Below are 21,676 nucleotides of genomic sequence, written 5' to 3' on the forward strand. Positions count from 1 at the left end.
ACAATTGTTCAAATGACAAACAGTGATCCTATTTCTTTTTTTAGCTGTATACCTTCATCATTATCTGTAGATAATAAACTAAGCTAAGCTAAATATGAATAAAATATAGTCATGAAAAACACAAGCCGAAGGACGCCATCACATCTGACCTCACAGCGCTTCAAACTGAGGCAAACACTAAACTGCAATATTCAAATGGAACCGCTGAGAGGCAGATCAGATTCTATTACACTTCTCCCCTTTCAGTGACAGAAACATTCATTACAAAATCTCCACACCATTGAACAGCTACTGACCCGAAAGAGGGAGGAAAAAACAAAAAGTTAGCAGGGTAGACATGAGAGGAATGTAGGCGGAGGCAGCGGAGGCAGAGGAACAGATAGACTGATAATGTCTTGTCTCGATCCCCCGGCGGCCGTGAGAAAAATAATGACTTTATCAGGAGGGCCGATGTGTTTCTGAGTCATGGACCCACATTCAGCATTCTGGACGCAGGCTGCTGTGGAGCCATAACGGTGGATAATACAGCCAGCACAGGGGTCATGGGACTCCACACACTCCATATTGTCCTGTTGTGGAACAATAAGGTGGAGAACCCGTGGCCTCCCGCCAAACCTAATCAATATCAAATCACCGGCCGCAGTAATGGTGAGACGGTTATGAGACACCGGGTGATGTTTGTTTTCCCAGCACCGAGGACGGCCTTCCGTAATCTTCTCATAATTCTCATAATCTTCTGACCTAAAGGTGGATAACAGCTATAGTCTATCATAGCGCTTTGATATTGTTTTCTCTAATGCTAACACACACGCAACTGAACTTAAATCCGTCTGACATTCTTAACACGTGCAAACACGGTCATAGGTGATGTGCCGTAGCTCAAGGGCGTTGAGGTCATACAGATTGGGGGGCTTATCGACTTTACTGAGTCATAAATCAAGATGTGTTCTAATACATTGTGGCCAATTAGTTTTCCCGCGCCGTGCGGCGATGATACACAGATTATCTCCCCCAGACCAGAATGTGCCACGGTTTACACAACAAATCACCCGAGCACAACAACATCTTCTGGGACCTCTGCCCCAAATCCCAGCCGTCCACCGTCAGCTGAACATAGATAGTCATCCTCCAGAGACCTGGGAGGGAGAGCTCTCATTACAACAACTGCCGTGACGCCAGCCCCAAGCTGGGTGACCAGGCTCTTGTCTATTGCTCTGGGCACCACAGATAATCTGCTGTTTCTTTTCCTGGATGACTCTGGAAAGTGAGCCTAAAGAGGCACAACAGTGTTTCAGGAGGAGGATTACATTAACATTTGCTGTTTTCATCTTTTTGTAATTTTCTAAGCCTCCTTTATGGTTGACTTTCCTAAACCCTGTGCAGCATCCTCCCCATGCATTTCTCTCTTTCTCTCTTACTCATTCTCCCTCTTTCTCCTCTCTCTCTATTTTGTGTCTCTACCTTCCCTCCCTCTATGTGTAATTTCAAAAGTATCACCCTGTCCCTGATTAAAACACATGCAGTCATAATGTTAGCACAGTGGTTACTGCCACGTCATTAGTTTAATTCAAAGCACAGGTAGTGGGCTGGACTTAATGGAAGACAGAAAGACAGAGACGATTAAAAAATACCTTGGAAGTCTAATTGAAGGAGCAATTATTCTCTGCGAAGCTAAAACACTCAATGAGGGATTTATTATAGACTAATCTTTAATTGTTTTAGCCATTAGGACAGCAGGTTATTAAGAACAAGACTTTTGGAGCATTTGTTTTAATAAACAATCTTCCTCCTCAGACTTTTATTGAAAGCCACTTTCCCGGTGGAACATTCCATATGCAATAGTTTATTCTAATGACTGGTTAGTCACTTTCAGAAGAAGAGATTGGACAGAAAACAAATATCTGGCAGCCAGTAATTTACAGTGCAAATTAAACGGCCATTACGAGAGCCTTTTAAATTACTGGGTAATGTTAAGACTATTAGAAGGGCTTGCTATGTATACAAATCCAGAGACAATTTATTTGTCCCAGTGTAAACCATGATTCTCAATTTCCCTAATGCCTGTACATTATTGTCACGGGTAACATAAATTCTGGTCAGGTGGATGTTATGAAACGATAAGGAACATTTTGGTCACAGGGACATTAATAAACGGCAATGCCCGCGTCCTCCCTGTTAAGACACATGAAGGTGTCACGGGATAGTTCCTCAAACAGCCACAGAAAAGTTCACATCAGTGTGTGAGCGGTTGGGAGTGCACGGTAGGACGCTAACGTCATTCTCTACCTCGTAAAACCCCTTCCTCATAGCCAGAGGCACCAGGTGTCACAGTGGGGCATGCTGGGAAAAATAACATGGATTACAGACAATGCTGAAGAAAACTAACTATCCTGATGCATATTCTTATTTCCAAGCCTTTGATCTATCACTCTCTCCATAAGTTGCTGCTTTTCTCAAAGAAAGGGAGAACAATTTTTTTTATGAAAGACAGACAGAGCCAAAAGCAATGGAAATCATCCCACTGAGAAGATAATATCACTGCAGCCAAGACTTGAATGTGGAAGCGAAGGCTCGGTTGAATAAATGTGCCTCAACAGGGGCTGAGATGACGGTTTCAACTGGACCTAACTCATGGCTACAGACTGTCTGACTGTGTTATAAAAAATAGCTGACAGGCTCATTTTTACCACCTTCCTTCAAAAGAGGTGTCAGCAAGGGGAGAAGGAGAGGATATGGGAGCTAAGTGATAAGGTTTGTGAAAGAAGACGGCGGTAAACATGGTACAAAGGTGAGGTAGAGGGAAAGATGGAAGAGGCCTTCGAGACACTGCTGTAAAGAAAACAATGGGGGATGATCTAGGAGAGCCCAGATAACATCTTTAATATTTGATAACAAGGTCCCCCCGCTATCACAGACAGCAGAGAGAGAGAGAAACTGACATGAGCTTGATGTTTCGTTACTCACCAAAACAAAGGCTGTTTTGTGTTGTTGAAGGACTATTCTCCGTGGTGGGAAACGTCTCAGTCAGGACCCCACCTTAAATATACTAGGTCCGCCAGACGGAAATTATTGTATTTACTCCACTGCGCCCTCTACAGATCTGGTCAATGGTCATTTGTATTGACCAGATCTGTAAGAGGGCGCAGTGGAGTAAATACAATAATTTCCGTTTCATTTTTACTACAGTTGGAGACCTCGCACGGTAGTGGAAGTTTCTGTCCATGGGAATAGTACAGTGACGTATAGAGGGCAATCACTGCTGCCCCACACAATACCAATACATATGATCTCACCATACACAATAAAAGACAAGAGAAGGGAGAAAGAAAGAAAGAAAGACACAGATACATTGTTGTCCTGCTCATAGAGACACAGAGACATTGCTGTCTGCTCATAGAGACACAGAGACATCGTTGTCCTGCTCATAGAGACACAGAGACATTGCTGTCTGCTCATAGAGACACAGAGACATCGTTGTCCTGCTCATAGAGACACAGATACATTGCTGTCCTGCTCATAGAGACACAGATACATTGCTGTCCTGCTCATAGAGACACAGAGACATTGCTGTCCTGCTCATAGAGACACAGAGAGAGACATTGCTGTCCTGAGAGACACAGCTCCACTGCTGCTGTGATTGACAACAGCATTGATCAACAGAGATTGTAATCATTGTGTGTGGTGACAAATGTACTGAGATGAGTCCCCAAGCAAATATAAAGTTGAGAGAAAGAGCAAGCTCATCTGTGCTCTGCAAGCATCAGCCATTATCAATGCATTCCCTGGTTTAAGGTCAACACTTCCTGCACTGCGGTTGTGCACGTGTGTGAGTCAAACGTGTGTGTGTGTGTGTGTGTGTGTGTGTGTGTGTGTGTGTGCGTGTGTGTGCGTGTGCGTGTGCGTGTGTGTGTGAGCGTGTGTGTGAGTGTGTGTGTGTGTGTGTGTGTGTGTGTGTGTGTCCACCCACACATGTTTGTTCCTGTCAACTTTAAATAACCCTCACTGTCAGATTGACTCTCTGTTGGTTGGACAGTGTCACCCTACCTTGAGCCCCTGTTTGTACAAAGAGTGACTATTATTTACACAGCGAAGGTCAGATCTTGTGGAAGTTAATTAAGTCGGAGGGATTGACAGTTCTCGATAAAATGCACACTACTCAACTTAATTGCTTTCTGACAGCTCTGCAGAGTTAGCAGAAAAAATAAATGGATTTATGGGCGGGGATCTCTTGTGTCTAAGTGCTGGTGGCTTATGCAGACCTACAGAATACACCAAGGCACACACAGAGGCTCGCCAGGCACCGTGGGTCAAAGCGGGCAGTGATGCAGATAGTGCTGGACAACAAATAATTCATATGAATGAAAATCGTACATACAGAAGAACCATACATAGATACATGTATGTGATACACAGTGGATACCCAGACATACTGTCATTGTTAATGCTGCGTTCAACTGGCAGCAACAAAGATACAGGCTACCATTTTCCTTTTTCAATGGAAGCCAGCGAAGATAAAAAGATACATCTGATGTTTGTAGCTGCTACAAAGCTACAAAAAAGTTGAGCTGGTTGCGTATTATTGGCCGGAGTTGTATTTTGTGGAAGTCGTCGGGAGACAATTAAACCAAACAATTAAATTAGAAGAACACACACACACACACACACACACACACACACACACACACACACACACACACACACACACACACACACACACACACACACACACACACACACACACACACACACACACACACACACACACACACACACACACACACACACACACACACACAGTCTGGCAATCACACAGTACATGTTATCATATTAGAGAACTCAGTGTATTGTTCCACACTACAGTGTGGGTCAACTCTCTACCAGACCACCATGCACCTTGTAGCACTAACAGAGCCTATATTCACCATGGAATCAAACACTATTAAACTAAGAAGGTCTGGCCTGCAATTAAAAACAAGATCACCCTAACATGGATGTTGGTACAATTGTATCAAGTACACCATACTCATCATCATGTGAATAGGACCATGAAAACCACGCCTGAATATATTCATCTTAACACAGGAAGATCCTCTTTATCGCAAAATACACCCCCTATACCCCTATAAATCACTGTAAATTATGGTTATGTTTTATTACCGCATTTCATAAAATCAACAGCAACACATTGTACACTTAATAAAGTGCATCGAGCTGTATGGTTTTTATCACAGAATAGTGAGAGGAGAAGAAGAATGGTTGGCAAAGACAAAATGACAAAAAGTATTTCCTGTGTCTCATGTCCTGCTCTCCCACCTAATCAGACCCATTCCCTCATCCTCAGTTGTACTCTTCTTCAACTCAACAACTCACATGTATTTGTATTGTCCTCATTCACGGCTACAGTCTCAAAGGGCCAGACAGGCCTACATTGAACCAATGAAACTACAGAACACCCCCCTCTCCTTAGACCAGGGCTGTCAAACTCTTTTTAGGTCACAGACCTGATTGGACAAGATTAAACTTCATGAAGGTCAGACCAGTTGTTGTATCAACTCATTAAATAATTCCTTTTAACAGGACGTTCATGAAAGTCCTTGCGGGCTTGTTTCCAATGAGGGCCTGTGAGCAATTAGGGGTTAAGAGTCTTGCTCAGGGACAAATTTCATTTCATCGACACATATGCTGGCGTGGCCTGGAATCGTACCTGGGGCAACCAGGGCCTCTGGCTCCCTAGGCGGGCTCACTAACCACTCAGCTATGGCCGCCCCATTATGTACATGTAGTGAAGGATGGAGACATTTCTCACCTGATACTTATTATGTACATGTAGTGAAGGATGGAGACATTTCTCACCTGATCCTCATTATGTCCATATAGTGAAGGATGGAGGCATGTCTCACCTGGTACTCATTATGTACATGTAGTGAAGGATGGAGACATTTCTCACCTGATAGTCATTATGTACATGTAGTGAAGGATGGAGACATTTCTCACCTGATACTCATTATGTACATGTAGTGAAGGATGGAGACATTTCTCACCTGATACTCATTATGTCCATGTAGTGAAGGATGGAGACATTTCTCACCTGATACTCATTATGTCCATGTAGTGAAGGATGGAGACATGTCTCACCTGGTACTCATTATGTACATGTAGTGAAGGATGGAGACATTTCTCACCTGGTACTCATTATGTACATGTAGTGAAGGATGGAGACATGTCTCACCTGGTACTCATTATGTACATGTAGTGAAGGATGGAGACATTTCTCACCTGGTACTCATTATGTACATGTAGTGAAGGGTGGAGACATGTCTCACCTGGTACTCATTATGTACATGTAGTGAAGGATGGAGACATGTCTCACCTGGTACTCATTATGTACATGTAGTGAAGGATGGAGACATGTCTCACCTGGTACTCATTATGTACATGTAGTCAGTGGTGGAAATGGACTGGATTCGCTTTGGGAACCCTACTCGTCACACATGCACGCGCGCGCAGCGCGCGTGCATGTGTGACCGCGCGCGCGCGATTTTTTTTTTGCGGTTCTGGGCGGATTGGGTTCGTTTTTCCGCGGTTCTGGGCGGATTGGGTTCGTTTTTTTTTCCAGTTTTTGGTTTCTTTATTTTGGTTTTAGGGTTAGGATTAGGAGTTAGGTTAGGGTTATGTTATTTAATTCATATTTTTGCCTGATTTTACCAATTTATTATCACAAAAAACTATTTCTGCCTAATAAAATAATCAAACAAAATGGGTTTATACTAATGTATTTTGTGGATTATATTAGACAACAACTAGATGGTTAATTTCGCGGATTTGGGTACTTTATATTGTTTTTTTTGTTACTTTATTTCGGGTTTAGGGTTAGGGTTAGGGTTAGGTTAGGTTTATGTTATTTAATTCTTTTTTTTTGCGGTTAATTTGGTGGATTTGGGTACTTTATTTTCGTTTTTTTGTTACTTTAATTCGGGTTTAGGGTTAGGGTTAGGGTTAGGTTGTTTAATTCTTATTTTTTCGATTGGGTGCCCCTGATTACTCAATAAAAATACCTTAAAATTATACTCGAGTACAGTACTTGAGTACATGTACAGTACTTAATTAGTTACTTTCCACCACTCTCACTGTCAGCGTTAGATTAAAATTACTTACTCACCTTCTGCAAAGATTGTCTTGGTTTCAGAGAGCAGAGCATGGTGGTAAATATGAACTTTTGCCCCAAACTTTAAGTCTTTATATTCCATATGTCCACGTCGTGTGTAGCAGCCTTGTTTACCTTGTGTGTGCAGTGCTTGCTTGACGACGTAAAGCCTACGTTAGTGCACAGTGTGCACTAACGTAGGCTTTACGTCGTCAAGCAAGCGGCCACAGAAGTCTGTTTCCTTTCAAAGCGATGTGCATTTCAAAATAAGAGTTTTTTTTAAATCTATACTTGAAAAGTGTTATAATTCAACACGTTTTATTTTGAAATACTACTGGAAATAGAAGTAGCCAGGTAGCCTAGTTGGCTGTGTTCAGAGCCATGTGCGTGTGTTGACAAACACACCCACGGCTCAGCCCTGCCTGGAGTGCAGGGCTGGTCTGGGACCAAAATTCAGCCCTGGCACTTTGGTCCGGACCAAACGTAACTAATAATTTGGCCACGCGACCCGGAAATGACCGTAATAATCCTAAAACGGGAGCGAAAATATATATATATTTTTTGACAATCTGAAGAGCGTTCCCACACGTGTTCACAGCGTTCCCCCGCAACGGTTGCTATGGGAACGCCGTTCCCATGCGTGCAACGCCATTTCCACCACTGCATGTAGTGAAGGATGGAGACATTTCTCACCTGATACTCATTATGTACATGTAGTGAAGGATGGAGACATTTCTCACCTGATACTCATTATGTACATGTAGTGAAGGATGGAGACATTTCTCACCTGGTACTCGTTAGGCCAGAAGGTGCTGACAGCCAGCTCCACCTGGTGCCACTGTTTTCCATGGGAACCTGACGTGTTCCACACTGGGCTGCCCAGCGGGCCCCCGTTTACTCGCACGTACGCCCGCAGGGCCCCCGGACTGTGACCGTCACTGTTGTACAGGAAGTAGCTGAACTGGACGCAATGTGTGTCGTTTTCACTCAGCGTCTGGAGCAACAGCTGAGCGCGTTGCCCCGCGGCATGCTGGGAGGAGTTCACCAGCATATAGGACCCTGGAGGGGGGGGGGAGGAGAGAGAGAGAGAGAGAGAGAGAGAGAGAGAGAGAGAGAGAGAGAGAGAGAGATGTCAGGCAGGGTCATGGGGCAGTGCAGGAATGTATTGATGGCATTCTGACTTTATAGGGCAGCGCCATGCGTTCTGTTTTTCTGTCTGTGACTGTTTCTGTGTTTGCCATTTTCAGCTGTATGCCACTGGAAGCTACAACGAAACAATGCCTGAATAACACTTTTAAAATGTCTTCCTACCGGGGGATCTAGAAATGTCAAGGTTTTTGACAACTGAAATGAAATGTCAACGTTTTTGACAACTGAAATGTTGGCAATGCACTGCCCTCCTTTAAATGTGTTTGAAGCATCAAGAACTCTTGAAGCCTGTGAACGGGTCTATATATAGGTAACCAAAGGCAGAACTTTGTATATAAGTATGAGCAACACCCTGTATGAACTGCCTCTGGCCAAGACATAAAACTTTTAAATATATATTTTTTAAATACAAATACAAACCAACAAGCCACTGATGAGTGTGTGTGAAGAGCACAAGACTAATAAATAAACAACCAAAAAAACAACCAGACTTACAAACCAGAATCAGAGAGAGTGAGAGACAGAGAGAGAGAGAGAGAGAGAGAGAGGAGAGAGAGAGAGAGAGAGAGAGAGAGAGAGAGAGAGAGAGAGAGAGAGAGAGAGAGAGAGGAAAAGGGAGAGAGATCAGCGACAAAGAGAAAGAGATATAGGGAGATTGAGGATGAGGGAGACAGATCATATAGAGGATGAAAGCGTGATAGAGAGTGAGGGAGAGAGAGAGTGATATCTAGAGAGCAAGACTTAGGAGAGGTATAATAGATTCTATATAGAGAGAGGGCGACAGAGGGAGGTCTGCTAGCCGTTCTCCCTGCAAGGTGACATTGAGGTAGGAGGAGAGATTCAGAATACAGTACCTCCACAAAGACCCTTCTAATCAGGATAACAAGCCCAGCATCTGTCCTGCCAAGCGTCCATGTCGGCTAACGTGATTAGCACAACAATGATGCAAGACCTTCAGGTGTACCGACATAATCAGGTCTGTTGTCTTTGCACTCAAGGTCTTTATGTTCCTGAACACAGGAGACCAGACAGCCGCCAGCCGTGGCATTGATGCCAGGGGTCTCCAAGACATACGGGCAGCCATAGATTAGTGTGTAGAGGGGCTGTCTGGTAATCAAAAGGTCACCGGTTTGCCTCCCAGCCCACCCATGTCTACATGTCAAAGTGTCCCTGGGAAAGACACCCCTAACTGCTAACACCTGAGTACTCATCATTACCATCTGAGCAGCCATAAGCTGGGTGAAGCTGAAACTGAATTTCCTCCACAGGAATCCTGTCTTACCTATTTATATTACATATTGTCACGTGTCACTTGACCAATGTTAGCTTGGTCCCGTTAGCTTGACCAATGTTACCTCACTTCAAAAAACATATATGTTTTTTTGAAGTGACACACCTATTTATAGGATTTTGTTTCGTCATGCGTCTCTCTAGCCAATCAAAAGCATTGAATCCGTTTTCTTATGAGAGCAAAACCGTTAGAGCAAGGACAGAGGTGTGTGTGTGTGTGTGTGTGTGTGTGTGTGTGTGTGTGTGAGAGTGTGTGTTCTTTGGGGATGTAAATCTCAGCATTTGTCCTAATGAGATCATTCCAAGGCCTTGAATCCATGTTGAATAAAATCCTGCTGACTGATGAGGCTGCAGTGGTCCTGTTCCAGCCACTTACACCCTGGAAATGTTCTTATACTGTAGCTTTAATATACTGTACATGCTATTAGCATATGTTCTTTTAGTTTTAATATACTGTACATGCTATTAGCGTGTTTGACTTAACTCTGACGGCCAACATAATGCAGGGAAACAAGAACTGTTCTTCTCACTCTGTTGCCCTTTACGCTCCATTAGCCAGGAGGGGCGAACTCCACTTGCGACCGCGACAGGTCGCTTCGACGGCTGTCTATCTCGTCGCAACGGGTGCCCATCGTCGCGGGTGCCTGACTCGTCCCGACGGGTCGCCACGGGTGCCCATCGTCTCGACGGGCGCCTGACTCGTCGCCACGGGTGCCCATCGTCTCGACGGGTGCCTGAGTCGTCGCGACGATTGCCCATCGTCTCGACGGGGGCCTGTTTTTGTCGGCGTTTCACCCGTGCGTCGGAGAACGGGCGCTCGTGGTCGCATCTGCCTCTCTCCCTCCTTCCCTCCTTCCTATGTGTGTGCTCCCCCCCCCCCCCCCCCACCCGACCGCCTCCCCCTGTGGGGTAGGGGGTCGGGTGGGGGTCCCTGCGGACCTTTGGGGGGGGGGGGGGGGTCCGGGTCCCCTTGGGAATCCCTTTACGCATGCCTTCATTTGTCCCCGTGAATTAGGGCATGCATTCCCGAAGTTAACTTTCAATTTGATTGCTTCCGTTATTTTAATCCAATAACCATATGTTGCATCACATTTTATCGATTGATATAACTTCAATAACCTCCGGAAATAAGGAATTTGTTTGATTCGATTTGAACGTTTAATGGCCTATTGAAAAGACAAGTGTTTCTTTTTTTTTTCCTTTTACGCACGAGAGAGAGAGAGAGAGAGAGAGAGAGAGAGAGAGAGAGGGGGGGGAGGAGAGAAAGAGAGAGCGCACGCACGCAGACGGAATGCGTCCTTCTGGGGGGTCCCCGTGGACCTTTGGGGGTCCCCGGGAGACCCCCCCAAACGCAATAGATAACACAGAAATCACACTATACAATGCATTTACATTCAGCCGATCTACGAGCTCATATCTGCTGCTTTGCGAAAGCCGCGCATTGCGACGTATTCTGTCTGTCTGTCTGTCTGTCTGTCTGTCTGTCTGTCTGTCTGTCTGTCTGTCTGTCTGTCTGTCAGCCCACGCTGACAGACAGACATGTTTAAGTGTGTTAAGTTTTCCATTGAACTATTCAGCACCGAAATAAATTACTCATCCATTCATTAATGCATTCATTCATTCATTCTTTCATTCAATTTACTGCTTTAAGGAAATTATGTCTGTAGGAGCCATGAATGGGATTGTTGCAATGTGTGGTTATGTTGATTATATGTTTGGTCAATAAATGAATGCGCTGTCACTGGTGCTATGGATGCTTGATTGACGGGGCCTGATTAATTCATAAACGTCACCTGTAGTTTACTTTACCCAGGCCAGCGTAATATTAACTGTTATGAAACTCTCTAAGTACTGGACCCTCGTCTGGTTCTGACCGACAGGTGTGTGTGCAGGCTGGGTGGTGTGTGACAATCTGGTTGAATCATTCCTTTGGTACGGCGACTGCGGCTGGTCTGGAGGCAATATAACTTCATCAAAAGCTGTCGGAACTTCAGAAGTCCTGTCGGGTTTACTGCAGGAGGAGCTTAGCTTACTGCTGAGTGACTTCGTCGAAATTCAATAACTTTTATTCAAGGGGGGGGGGGGGGGTGTTGTAGCCTATTTGCTAGGTGGGTTGGTTAAGATGCTGGACTAAAAAAAGAGGCGAGAGAGGCGAGAGAGAGCTGAGAGAGAGAGAGAGTGTGTGTGTTTGGAGAGAGCGCGTGCGTGCGAGAGAGAGAGCGTGTGCGTGTGTGTGTGTGTGTGTGTGTGTGTGTGTGTGTGTGTGTGTGTGTGTGTGTGTGTGTGTGTGTGTGTGTGTGTGTGTGTGTGTGTGTGGAGAGAGCGTGTGAGAGAGAATATGAAATATTTTTATAGTTTCACAAGATAGTATTAGTATTACTCAAAATGTTAATGTAACACATCTGTTTACACATTTATTTAATTCCTATTTATATTCAATATTTATTTGTACATACATTGTTTTATCTTGATTGGCTGTTCCACTTTTGCTTTGGCAATGTAAACATATGTTTTGTCATGCCAGGCAATAAAGCTAATTTGATTTGATTTGATTTGAATTGAATTGAATTGAATTGAATTGAATTGAATTGAGAGAAAACCTTTAGCTGAGAAAGATGAAGCAGGAGCCAGGGACCCATTTTGTTGCAGATTAAACTTTTCAATAGATTTCATAGATAGCTTGCCCACTCTGTTTTGGTGCCTACCTTTCCCTGGTGCCCAGTCTGCCCTCCTTTCCCTAGTGCCCACTCTGTTTTAGTGCCCACAGCAGTCTTGTGTTGGATTCATGTTCAGTATTTTTAGGCGCCCACTTAGTCGCAGCATGAGGCTTCGTTTGTGAACTTGTAGATCTGCTATTTTCGACTACTGTTACTCTCAGAATAGGGATGCTAGGGTTTTAACAAATTGTCTTTGTTATGCAGTACGATCTATAGCAGTGTTTATCAACCTTTTTTGTGCCAAGGCACACCTGGCTTAGCCAAAAGATCCCAGGGCACACCTAGATATACGGTGTACACACACACACACACACACACACACACACACACACACACACACACACACACACACACACACACACACACACACACACACACACACACACACACACACACACACACACACACACACACACACACACACACACACACACACACAGAGTGTATTGGGCAGGTATAAAGAAACCTTGACCATTACAAATATATAAATCTTTGGCCTACAAATATATACACTTGGGTCACTTCAAGTTCTTCTTTGGTAAGTATATTTGGTACCCAATATACTTCTAATATCTGATAATAATATCTAATAATCTGATCCTGATAGCGTTATTGCGGACGCATGCGCTGTTGCCCACTACAGACGAACACAAAAACTCTCGCCCCAAAACAGTCACCCCCGGGGAAATCCGGTGATATTCACCTGGTATTCCTAAACGTAACCTCATTAAACTATGCCTAAACCTAACCTTATTCCTAAACGTAACCTCAGTAAAACTAATATGGCTAACCGTAAACTTATTTCTAACCTTATCCTCGGTAAAACAAATACAGGAATACAAGAACCGCTCGTCCGCGAAAAGAAATGGGGCGAGCGTGTTTTGGGGCGAGGTTTTCCGGTTATATCCACGGCACCCACGGCTTGAGTTGCAAGAGATTCTCTCCGTGGCGTGGAGGAGTAATTAAACACTACAAACGTTGACACAAAACACACTGGCAGTGCTTTAGAAGCACTTTATAAGAGAACTAACACCTTATGTATTGTTTTATTGTTGGGACATTCTTCATCATGGCAGGTTATAACATGGTCTTTTGGACAGGACAGCCCCTCTTAGCAGGTACGACGTTCAGGTCCGCCGTATCAACCCCCGTCCGACCCACTTAGTAATACTGACAGAGTGCCAAAGCATGTACCCTGTGCCCTTATACAGTACCAGGTAGGGACAACATATTTGCATTCCTATGGGTGATGGTCCGCTACACTGAATGGACTCGGCCGTGCTGTTGTGCGAAACGGATGATGGCCGTATCGATTGACGGACGATCGGCGCTATTGTTCTCGAGGGTCTGGGTTCACACTTTCTTCAAAACGGCGCGGAACACCCTCAGCAGTAGGCTACTCTCGCGGACCAAAATTGGGACGTTTGCCAGGGTTGATAAACCACTGATCTATAGGACTGAAACCCTGGCTGCCTGCCTCTCCAAGGCCCATGTACTGAGAGGAAGACGTTTGAGTTGTATTTTATAAAGGCTCTGGTTGAGGCAGATATTCTGGCTGTAACGAAGACTCTGACTAGGACGTTGGGCTATATGACATATGACATGTATGACAATCCCTATATTTGGGCCCGAGCCGACCTAGTGCTGATATCGGGATAGATGATATGGGTAGAGCCATATATGGATAGATCTAACTGGCTTAGTCATCGTGACAAGCATAGTCGGAGAGTATATAACTAGGGTCGGCTGCAGGGAGAAGGCATATAATCAACATATAATCAACATAACCACACATGCAACAATCCCATTCATGGCTCCTACAGACCTTAAAGCAGTAAATTGAATGAAATAATGAACGAATGGAATGCATTAATGAATGGATGAGTAATTTATTTCGGTGCTGAATAGTTCAATGGAAAACTTAAAACATGTCTGTCTGTCAGCGTGCGCAGGACAGACAGACAGACAGACAGACAGACAGACAGAATACGTCGCAATGCGCGGCTTTCGCAAAGCAGCAGATATGAGCTCGTAGATCGGACTGAATGTAAATGCATTGTATAGTGTGATTTCTGTGTTATCTATTGCGTTGGGGGGGTCCTCCCGGGGACCCCCCAGAAGGACGAGCGTGAACTACATTCCGTCGTGCGTTGTGACACATTCGTGCGTGCTTTGCGTCTCGTCTCGGTCTCTCTCCGTCTCTCTCTCTCTCTCTCTCCTTCTCTCCTCTCTCTCTTCTCTCTCTCTCTCTTCTCTCTCTCTCTCATCTCTCTCATCTCTCTCTCTCTCTCTCTCTCTCTCTCTCTCTCTCTCTCTCTCTCCTCTTCTCTCTCTCTCTCTCTCTCTCTCTCTCTCTCTCTCTCTCTCTCTCTCTCCTCTCTCTCTCTCTCGCGTAAAAGGAAATAAAAAAGAAACACTTGTCTTTTCAATAGGCCATTAAACGTTCAAATCGAATCAAACAAATTCCTTATTTCCGGAGGTTATTGAAGTTATATCAATCGATAAAATGTGATGCAACATATGGTTATTGGATTGAAATAACGGAAGCAATCAAATTGAAAGTTAACTTCGGGAATGCATGCCTAATTCACGGGGCCGCAGGGACCCCCACCCGACCCCCTACCCCACAGGGGGAGGCGGTCGGGTCGGGGGGGGGGGGGGGAGCACACACATAGGAAGGAGGGAAGGAGGGAGAGAGGCAGATGCGACCACGAGCGCCCGTTCTCCGACGCACGGGTGAAACGCCGACAAAAACAGGCCCCCGTCGAGACGATGGGCAATCGTCGCGACGACTCAGGCGCCCGTCGAGACGATGGGCAATCGTCGCGACGACTCAGGCACCCGTCGAGACGATGGGCACCCGTGGCGACCCGTCGGGACGAGTCAGGCACCCGCGACGATGGGCACCCGTTGCGACGAGATAGACAGCCGTCGAAGCGACCCGTCGCAGTCGCAAGTGGAGCTCGCTGTCTCTCCCATTAGCACTCCAAATCAATGAGAGGTGAAGTTATTATATGTGAGTGGAAACCATGTGTGAAAGAAAGAAACATGCAAGAATTAAATATAGTATAAGCCCAGGACATAATACTGTGCAATTCTTAAATGAATAAATCACTCAAAATCTGTAAACCATATTAGGCAAGTGGTTCTCAACCCCAGGGGTCCGTGACTGTTATCTCCCCACCTATAGTATAGACAGTTGTAGAATGATGTACTACTAAATCTAATCTAACAACAAAAATCTTCTTAAATAGGGGTCAGAGGTCTAATACGTATCAATTTGGGGGTCCTAGACATGAAAATATTTGAGAACCACTGTACTGTATAACACATACAGTAGCATACTTTCAAACACCCTACTCCTTAAGTTCTGATATAATGTACAAACGCATGTTCAGGATGACATGACATGTGTATGTGTATGTATACCAGACTACAGCAGAGAGCAGTTTTCCATTGCATAGATAATCATTAACGACCCCCATAAGGAGAGTGGAGGACGACAGTAGAAAGAGAAGCTACTATACAGATTGGATGATTCCATTCTGTGCCCCATGTGACAGCGGTGAGATTATTTTGGGAGACAGTGGGCGAGGAGAGAGTGGATCTCTCAGCGATGGCGGTCTGCCCAGTCCTTGCCTCCACCGTGCCCATCTGTTTCAGGAGGACTTGAGAGTGAAGGCACAGTGGTCATCAGGGTTACGACCAAGGACAAGAGTGTCAGAAAGTCAGGAGGAAAAAATGAAATATAATCACAGTGAGAGCCACGCTCCCTGACATTCAAGGACAAAAGGTTGATCCTACATTAAAAAAAAAGCAACAACAACAAAAAAACAATGAAGACCTTGTAGAGGTCAAAGTAGTGTTCATCATCATCATTCGAGTGCCCTCGAGATCTGCGACACGAGCTGCTTCCACTGGTCTCTGTTGCTCATTGCCACAGCAAGTTCATTCACAGTCAGTCCTGTGTCCCTACTCAGAACATCTGGAAATGTGAGTGGTCTGGTTCCTCTTGATGGGCATGGTAGTGTCAACAGAAGAATATCTGAAATTACCTGGTCTTTTGCTCTGTGGCAATGTCCAGCAAAGCGGATTCTTCTTTGTGCCACAACAACTGAGATAGAAGGGATGCCACCATAAATCTGAGCTTTAGTGGGATGGTACCTCCATGAAATGTTCTGGACACGCATGAGAAGTCTTGTGACGATCCCGAAGCTCCTTATTCATTGTCAATGTTCAACGTTACTGGACTGTGATTGGTCCAACTCCAATGGGCCCAACCTTGAGCCCAATTATTGAACCTTTCACTGGATGCCCATCAGTCAATAGGGAAGAACTTCTTTTGACAATGTTGGAGAGCCAAACAGCCTGTTATCTTCTACACACATTATATGTGAAGAGGCACCTTTACACCAGTGTTGCCAAATTTTCTGAGAGAAATAAGGTACCAGGTCTAGGAAAACAAGCCCAAAAGAAGCGACAAATACATATTAATTTGGGGTTCCATGACATGAAAATATCTGAGAACCACTGGTTTAAATAATAATAAAAAAGATTGGAAGCAAGCCCAAATAAGCAACTAAACTTTAACACAAATTAATTGGATAACATAATTATCTAATTTGAGAGTGTGTGTGAAATATAGCAATACCAATAACTCATACTAAATATCAACAATGTTTTAGAAACAGGGACAAACCGCAACCACCAGTCTTTACAAGCACCTTCACAGAAAAACAGGGGCAATGTCGCTTGACTCGCGCTTACAATAAGCAGACATGGCAACCAATCATGACGCGTTGCAAACCCTTTTTTACCAAACACGCCCCCTTTCCACAGCCATGCCCCCACCGTATATATATGAACAGAAGAACAGAAGTTACAGGCAACTTTGCAGAAAAAGAAGCCCAAAGTCGTGTATAATAAGCGGACATGGCAACACTGGCTAACACTCGAGGGATAAAGGCACTCTGTCACTCACTTTTTTTTAAAGTACCTCAGTTGGAACTGTGATGCCATATTATCATTAGGTCTGTGATTATACACCTTCACTGTAACCTTCATCACAGCCTTTTAAAGTCAGAGTTCTGCATTAAGCTCTTTTATTTTATTTGTAAACTCAATTCAGAACCCTAACCCTAACCCTTGAAGTTGAATTAGTTTCTTAAATAAAAAGATAAAACGCGTGAATACACAATACTGTAGTTGTTATGGCAGACAAGAGACAAGAATAATTGGTGTGATATTATGAGGTGAACTTGTGTCAGCAGAGACACTGCAGTGTTTTAAGCAACTCTGACACGTTCGTTCGTACGTTCATTTGCATTTATGCTCAGTTGTTTTGTCCCTGTAGAGTCAATATGTAAATCATGAGCTGTCACTGGATATAAACAAAGACTTGCAACAAAGAACTGCAACAACCATAAAACCTTTAGCTGAGTATTGTTGGGTATTTTACCTGTTTGTAAGACAATCTCAGTGACCAGCATGAACTCAACCCATGTGGGATGAGTGATGCATTTCTTAAAACTTAATACATATTCAACAGAGCTCTTGTATCTGCTTCTGTTACAGTCAACACAAGCCCAGGATATTCCTTCCTTAAGGTTTGAGAAGGTTGGCCTAACATTATCATAATTTCCACATGTCTTGTTACCAAGACAGTTTTTGGGCATCAGGAAATGTGTCCTACTTTCTTTTAAGCAAAACGTAGAACTGTTGAGTGTCACAACCATTTAATCTGGTAGGTGTCTCACCAAATTTGTATTGTTATTATTTATTATTTTGTAGTTTTAAAGTCTGGGATCCCCTAACTGCTACTGTACCTCTGTTACCCGATTTAAGTGGTTGAAGATGAATGAATAGTTTGCAGAACACTTAACTTTCTACAGGTCACAAAGTGACCCGTGGTCAGGAGGCTGGCATTGCAATGGGTACAGTAGGTTACGACTGAGGTGAGATTAATAGTGATAAGCTATGTCATCCTTGTACCTGCATGTTCTTCTTAACTGAATTACAATGTAATTCAGGTTCAGGTGTTGGACAAGCAATACAAAGAAATAGGAAAAACACAAAGCAACACTATTTTTAAAGCAGCAAAACGTATCTTAATCCATCTACCCGAGTTCAATAGCCGTCATGTACTTATCACTCTTATACTAAGACCATTGCCATAGGAGTAAGGCTTTTCTATGTGTTGCTATCACCCTGTCCTTGTCTAAGACTCGAGAGATACCATCTGTTATCTAAAGATCCACACAGTGGAGTCTCTTGTTATGGCCACATTTTACTGGAATTCTACTAGAAAGCAGCCGCTGTTTGAATGAAGCCATCATCACATCCCAGATGTGTGTATTTTGAGGCCGACACCGCTATACACACCTCAAATACACACCTCACATACAGTACACAACTCACATACACACCTCACATACACACCTCACATACACACCTCACATACTGTACACTAGGGGTGGGACGATATATCTATATCGCGATACTTCCTCCCGCGATAAATAATCGATATACTGCCGAAAAATATCGATATTAATATATATATATTTTTTTGTGATACATTTTTTTTCCGACTCTGTTTGGCTCTATTTTATGTGTTTATGAATTGAATACAAGGACTATCGTGATATATCGTTGGTGAAATTTCATGTAATATATCGTGATATCGCAATATATCGAATATTGTGATATCATTGTTATCGAGGGCCTAATATCGCCACAGATATCGTATCGTGAGATACCCATATCGTCCCACCCCTACTGTACACACCTCACATACACACCTCACATACAGTACACACCTCACATACAGTACACACCTCACATACACACCTCACACACAGTACACACATTACATACACACCTCACATACAGTACACACCTCACATACACACCTCACATACAGTACACACGCCACTACATTATGACCTTTCATGAATTATGCTTCAAAGCACCGTGAAATCTGATAAAGCTCCATCCATTCCTCTGTGCTTCACCCAAGGGCACGGGAACATCCATAACAAGATTAGGACTGATCCAGCACATCATAATTCACATGGAGCGCTGGTGGACCCGACCCTGGTCACAGGCTGTGGGCGACACTATCTGTGTCAAGCCACGATGGAAGAACCAGAGACTGTTAGAGAAAAAGGTTGAGATTAAAGGTAAGAGTGATTGTGGAACAGCATATTAGATAGGAATCATCAGTGAGCCGGGGAGAGGAGGGACTCCAGAGAATAAAGAAGAGGGAAGAGATGGAAGAGATGGAAGACCCTGACAGCAGTTTGAAGTAAGGTGGAGGAGCTACACTTTTTCTGTATTATGATCTTCAATGGATATATCCACATATTTCCATGCAATACATTATATTGATTGGATTGATGGATTGATGGATTGATTAATAATTATTACTTTATTTTTATGTTTTACTTATTAGTTATTATAGATTATATATTGTTTGATTATTTCTCCAAATATATATATATATTATTCATTATGATTATCATTATTATTCATAACATCATTATTTTATTTTCTTCACGTCCTTTCTTTTGTGATTTATGATTTATGATGATGATATTGGGCTCCTATAGTCTATGCTAATTGTGGCCTAGTCCTCAACCTCAGCCCACTGCTTTATACACTTGTGGAATGTTTTGTTTTGCGTTTTGTTTGTCTGTTGGGCAGCTCAAAGGGGGAAGAAATAGGGACAACATGTGAGCTCTTTTCTGTCAGAGAATGTAATGTTTCTCATGTGTGTAATATTCCGGTTAAAGAAAAGGTTATATAAGGTTACTTATTTGGGAATATCTATTGTTCAGAATGAAGAGACACGGTTGTTGGCATGGTCTTTGATCAAATAAATGCTATATCTGGAATAATAGGTGCATTTTGTTTAAAAAATTATCTTTATTTTATCATAACTGGTTTAACAATAATATTATCCATGTGAATCAATGTCTTGGTGGTAATGGAGTGCTGTTAAGTTACTCTGGGTTTCTTAGAACTTTTGCATTCAATCCTGTTACCCCAAAGGAGTATGCAACAGTTATGGGTGCTATTCCTTCTGGAATTTTGATGCTCCTTAAAAGGGACAGTAAGATCAGATGACGCACCATTACTTGACCCTTTGGAAACCTCAGAAACCTCAGAAACCTCAGTGGGTAGTGTCTGCCTGTCGCCTGATTAAAAAAAATAACAACCGTAACATACGGGCTTTATTCCAGAAAAACATTAGTATTAGTATCCTATTGGTCCAGATTTGTTGATAGCTTGAACTGGAAAGTTATTCGGAATCTTCCATAATAAATATCTTCTTAACAATAACGTGAGGGAGGTTTCGTTTAAAATCCTTCACAGTTATTATTCTACAAGTCATTATCTTCTTAAGTTCAAGAAAGACATCTGTGTGAACTGTTCATTGTGTGAAATGTACCAAGAGACAATGCTGCACTTAATTTGGAATTGTACTTTACAGTTTTAAATACAATTGAAGATTATTAAAAAAAAAAAAAAAAAAAAAAAAAAATGGTTTTGAGGCAGGTTATTCCAAAGAGTCAATGATCTATAAATAAAAGATCTCCTTAAAGCGTTGGTTTTTGGACCAGGTAATTTAAGCTACCCATTACTGGAACCTCTAGTGTAATGATCATGCACAGTATTACTATAAACAATCTGTTTATGTATAAAAACAGGAGTTTTACTGCATGACTGACTTGAATAGCACAAGTGTATTATAAAACAACCTATTATCAACTGTAAGCCAGGAGAGGCAGACATGCATACGGCTCACATTAGACCTTAGTGAGCAGCCCAGTACCAACCTTGCTGCCCTGTTCTGGACAACCTGGAGCTTCCTGAGGTCACCACTGGCAGCAGATGACCACATAATCGTAGAGCAATAGTCAAGATGACATAAAACTAAACTTTGAACTATCTGACATAAAAGGGGACGGGCAACAAAAGAAGCCCATTTCCTGGAAATACCAATTGCTCTTCCCATTTTCAAAACAATATAATTAATATGGTGAGACCAAGACAAAGTGCAATCCAGCATCACTCCAAGGAGTTTAGTACTTTCAACTTGTTGAACTGCGGAATTACACAAGTTTAAATTAAGCTTTGGGCTTGTAGATAACCTGCGCCTTGTTCCCAGCACAGTACATTTAGTCTTAGAGATGTTAAGGACAAGTCTATTACATACTACCCAGTCATGCACAACTTTAAGTTTGCTGCTCAAAACTTCATTAAGTACATTGCATGATGGTGCAGCGTAATACAATGTTGAATCATCTGCATAAAGAACTGTTGTAGCACATTTGGTAGCCCAAGATAGCTCATTAGTAAATACAGAGAAGAGCAA

General features: G+C 43.2%; 1 protein-coding gene across 7 annotated transcripts in view; it reads right to left on the minus strand.

Annotated features, from left to right (window-relative positions):
• LOC308083185 (receptor-type tyrosine-protein phosphatase U) overlaps positions 1–21,676 on the minus strand; it is a 209,605-nt gene that overhangs the window by 104,510 nt on the left and 83,419 nt on the right. For all 7 annotated transcript variants that reach the window (XM_080425388.1, XM_080425387.1, XM_080425384.1 and 4 more), the window contains exon 3: positions 7,932–8,203. In XM_080425388.1, coding sequence (XP_080281514.1) covers positions 7,932–8,203 — 272 coding nt within the window. The remainder of the gene's footprint in view (positions 1–7,931; positions 8,204–21,676) is intronic.

This window comes from Gymnoscopelus braueri, assembly GCF_963280865.1.
Source record: "Gymnoscopelus braueri genome assembly, chromosome: 4".
Classification (NCBI taxonomy): domain Eukaryota; kingdom Metazoa; phylum Chordata; class Actinopteri; order Myctophiformes; family Myctophidae; genus Gymnoscopelus; species Gymnoscopelus braueri.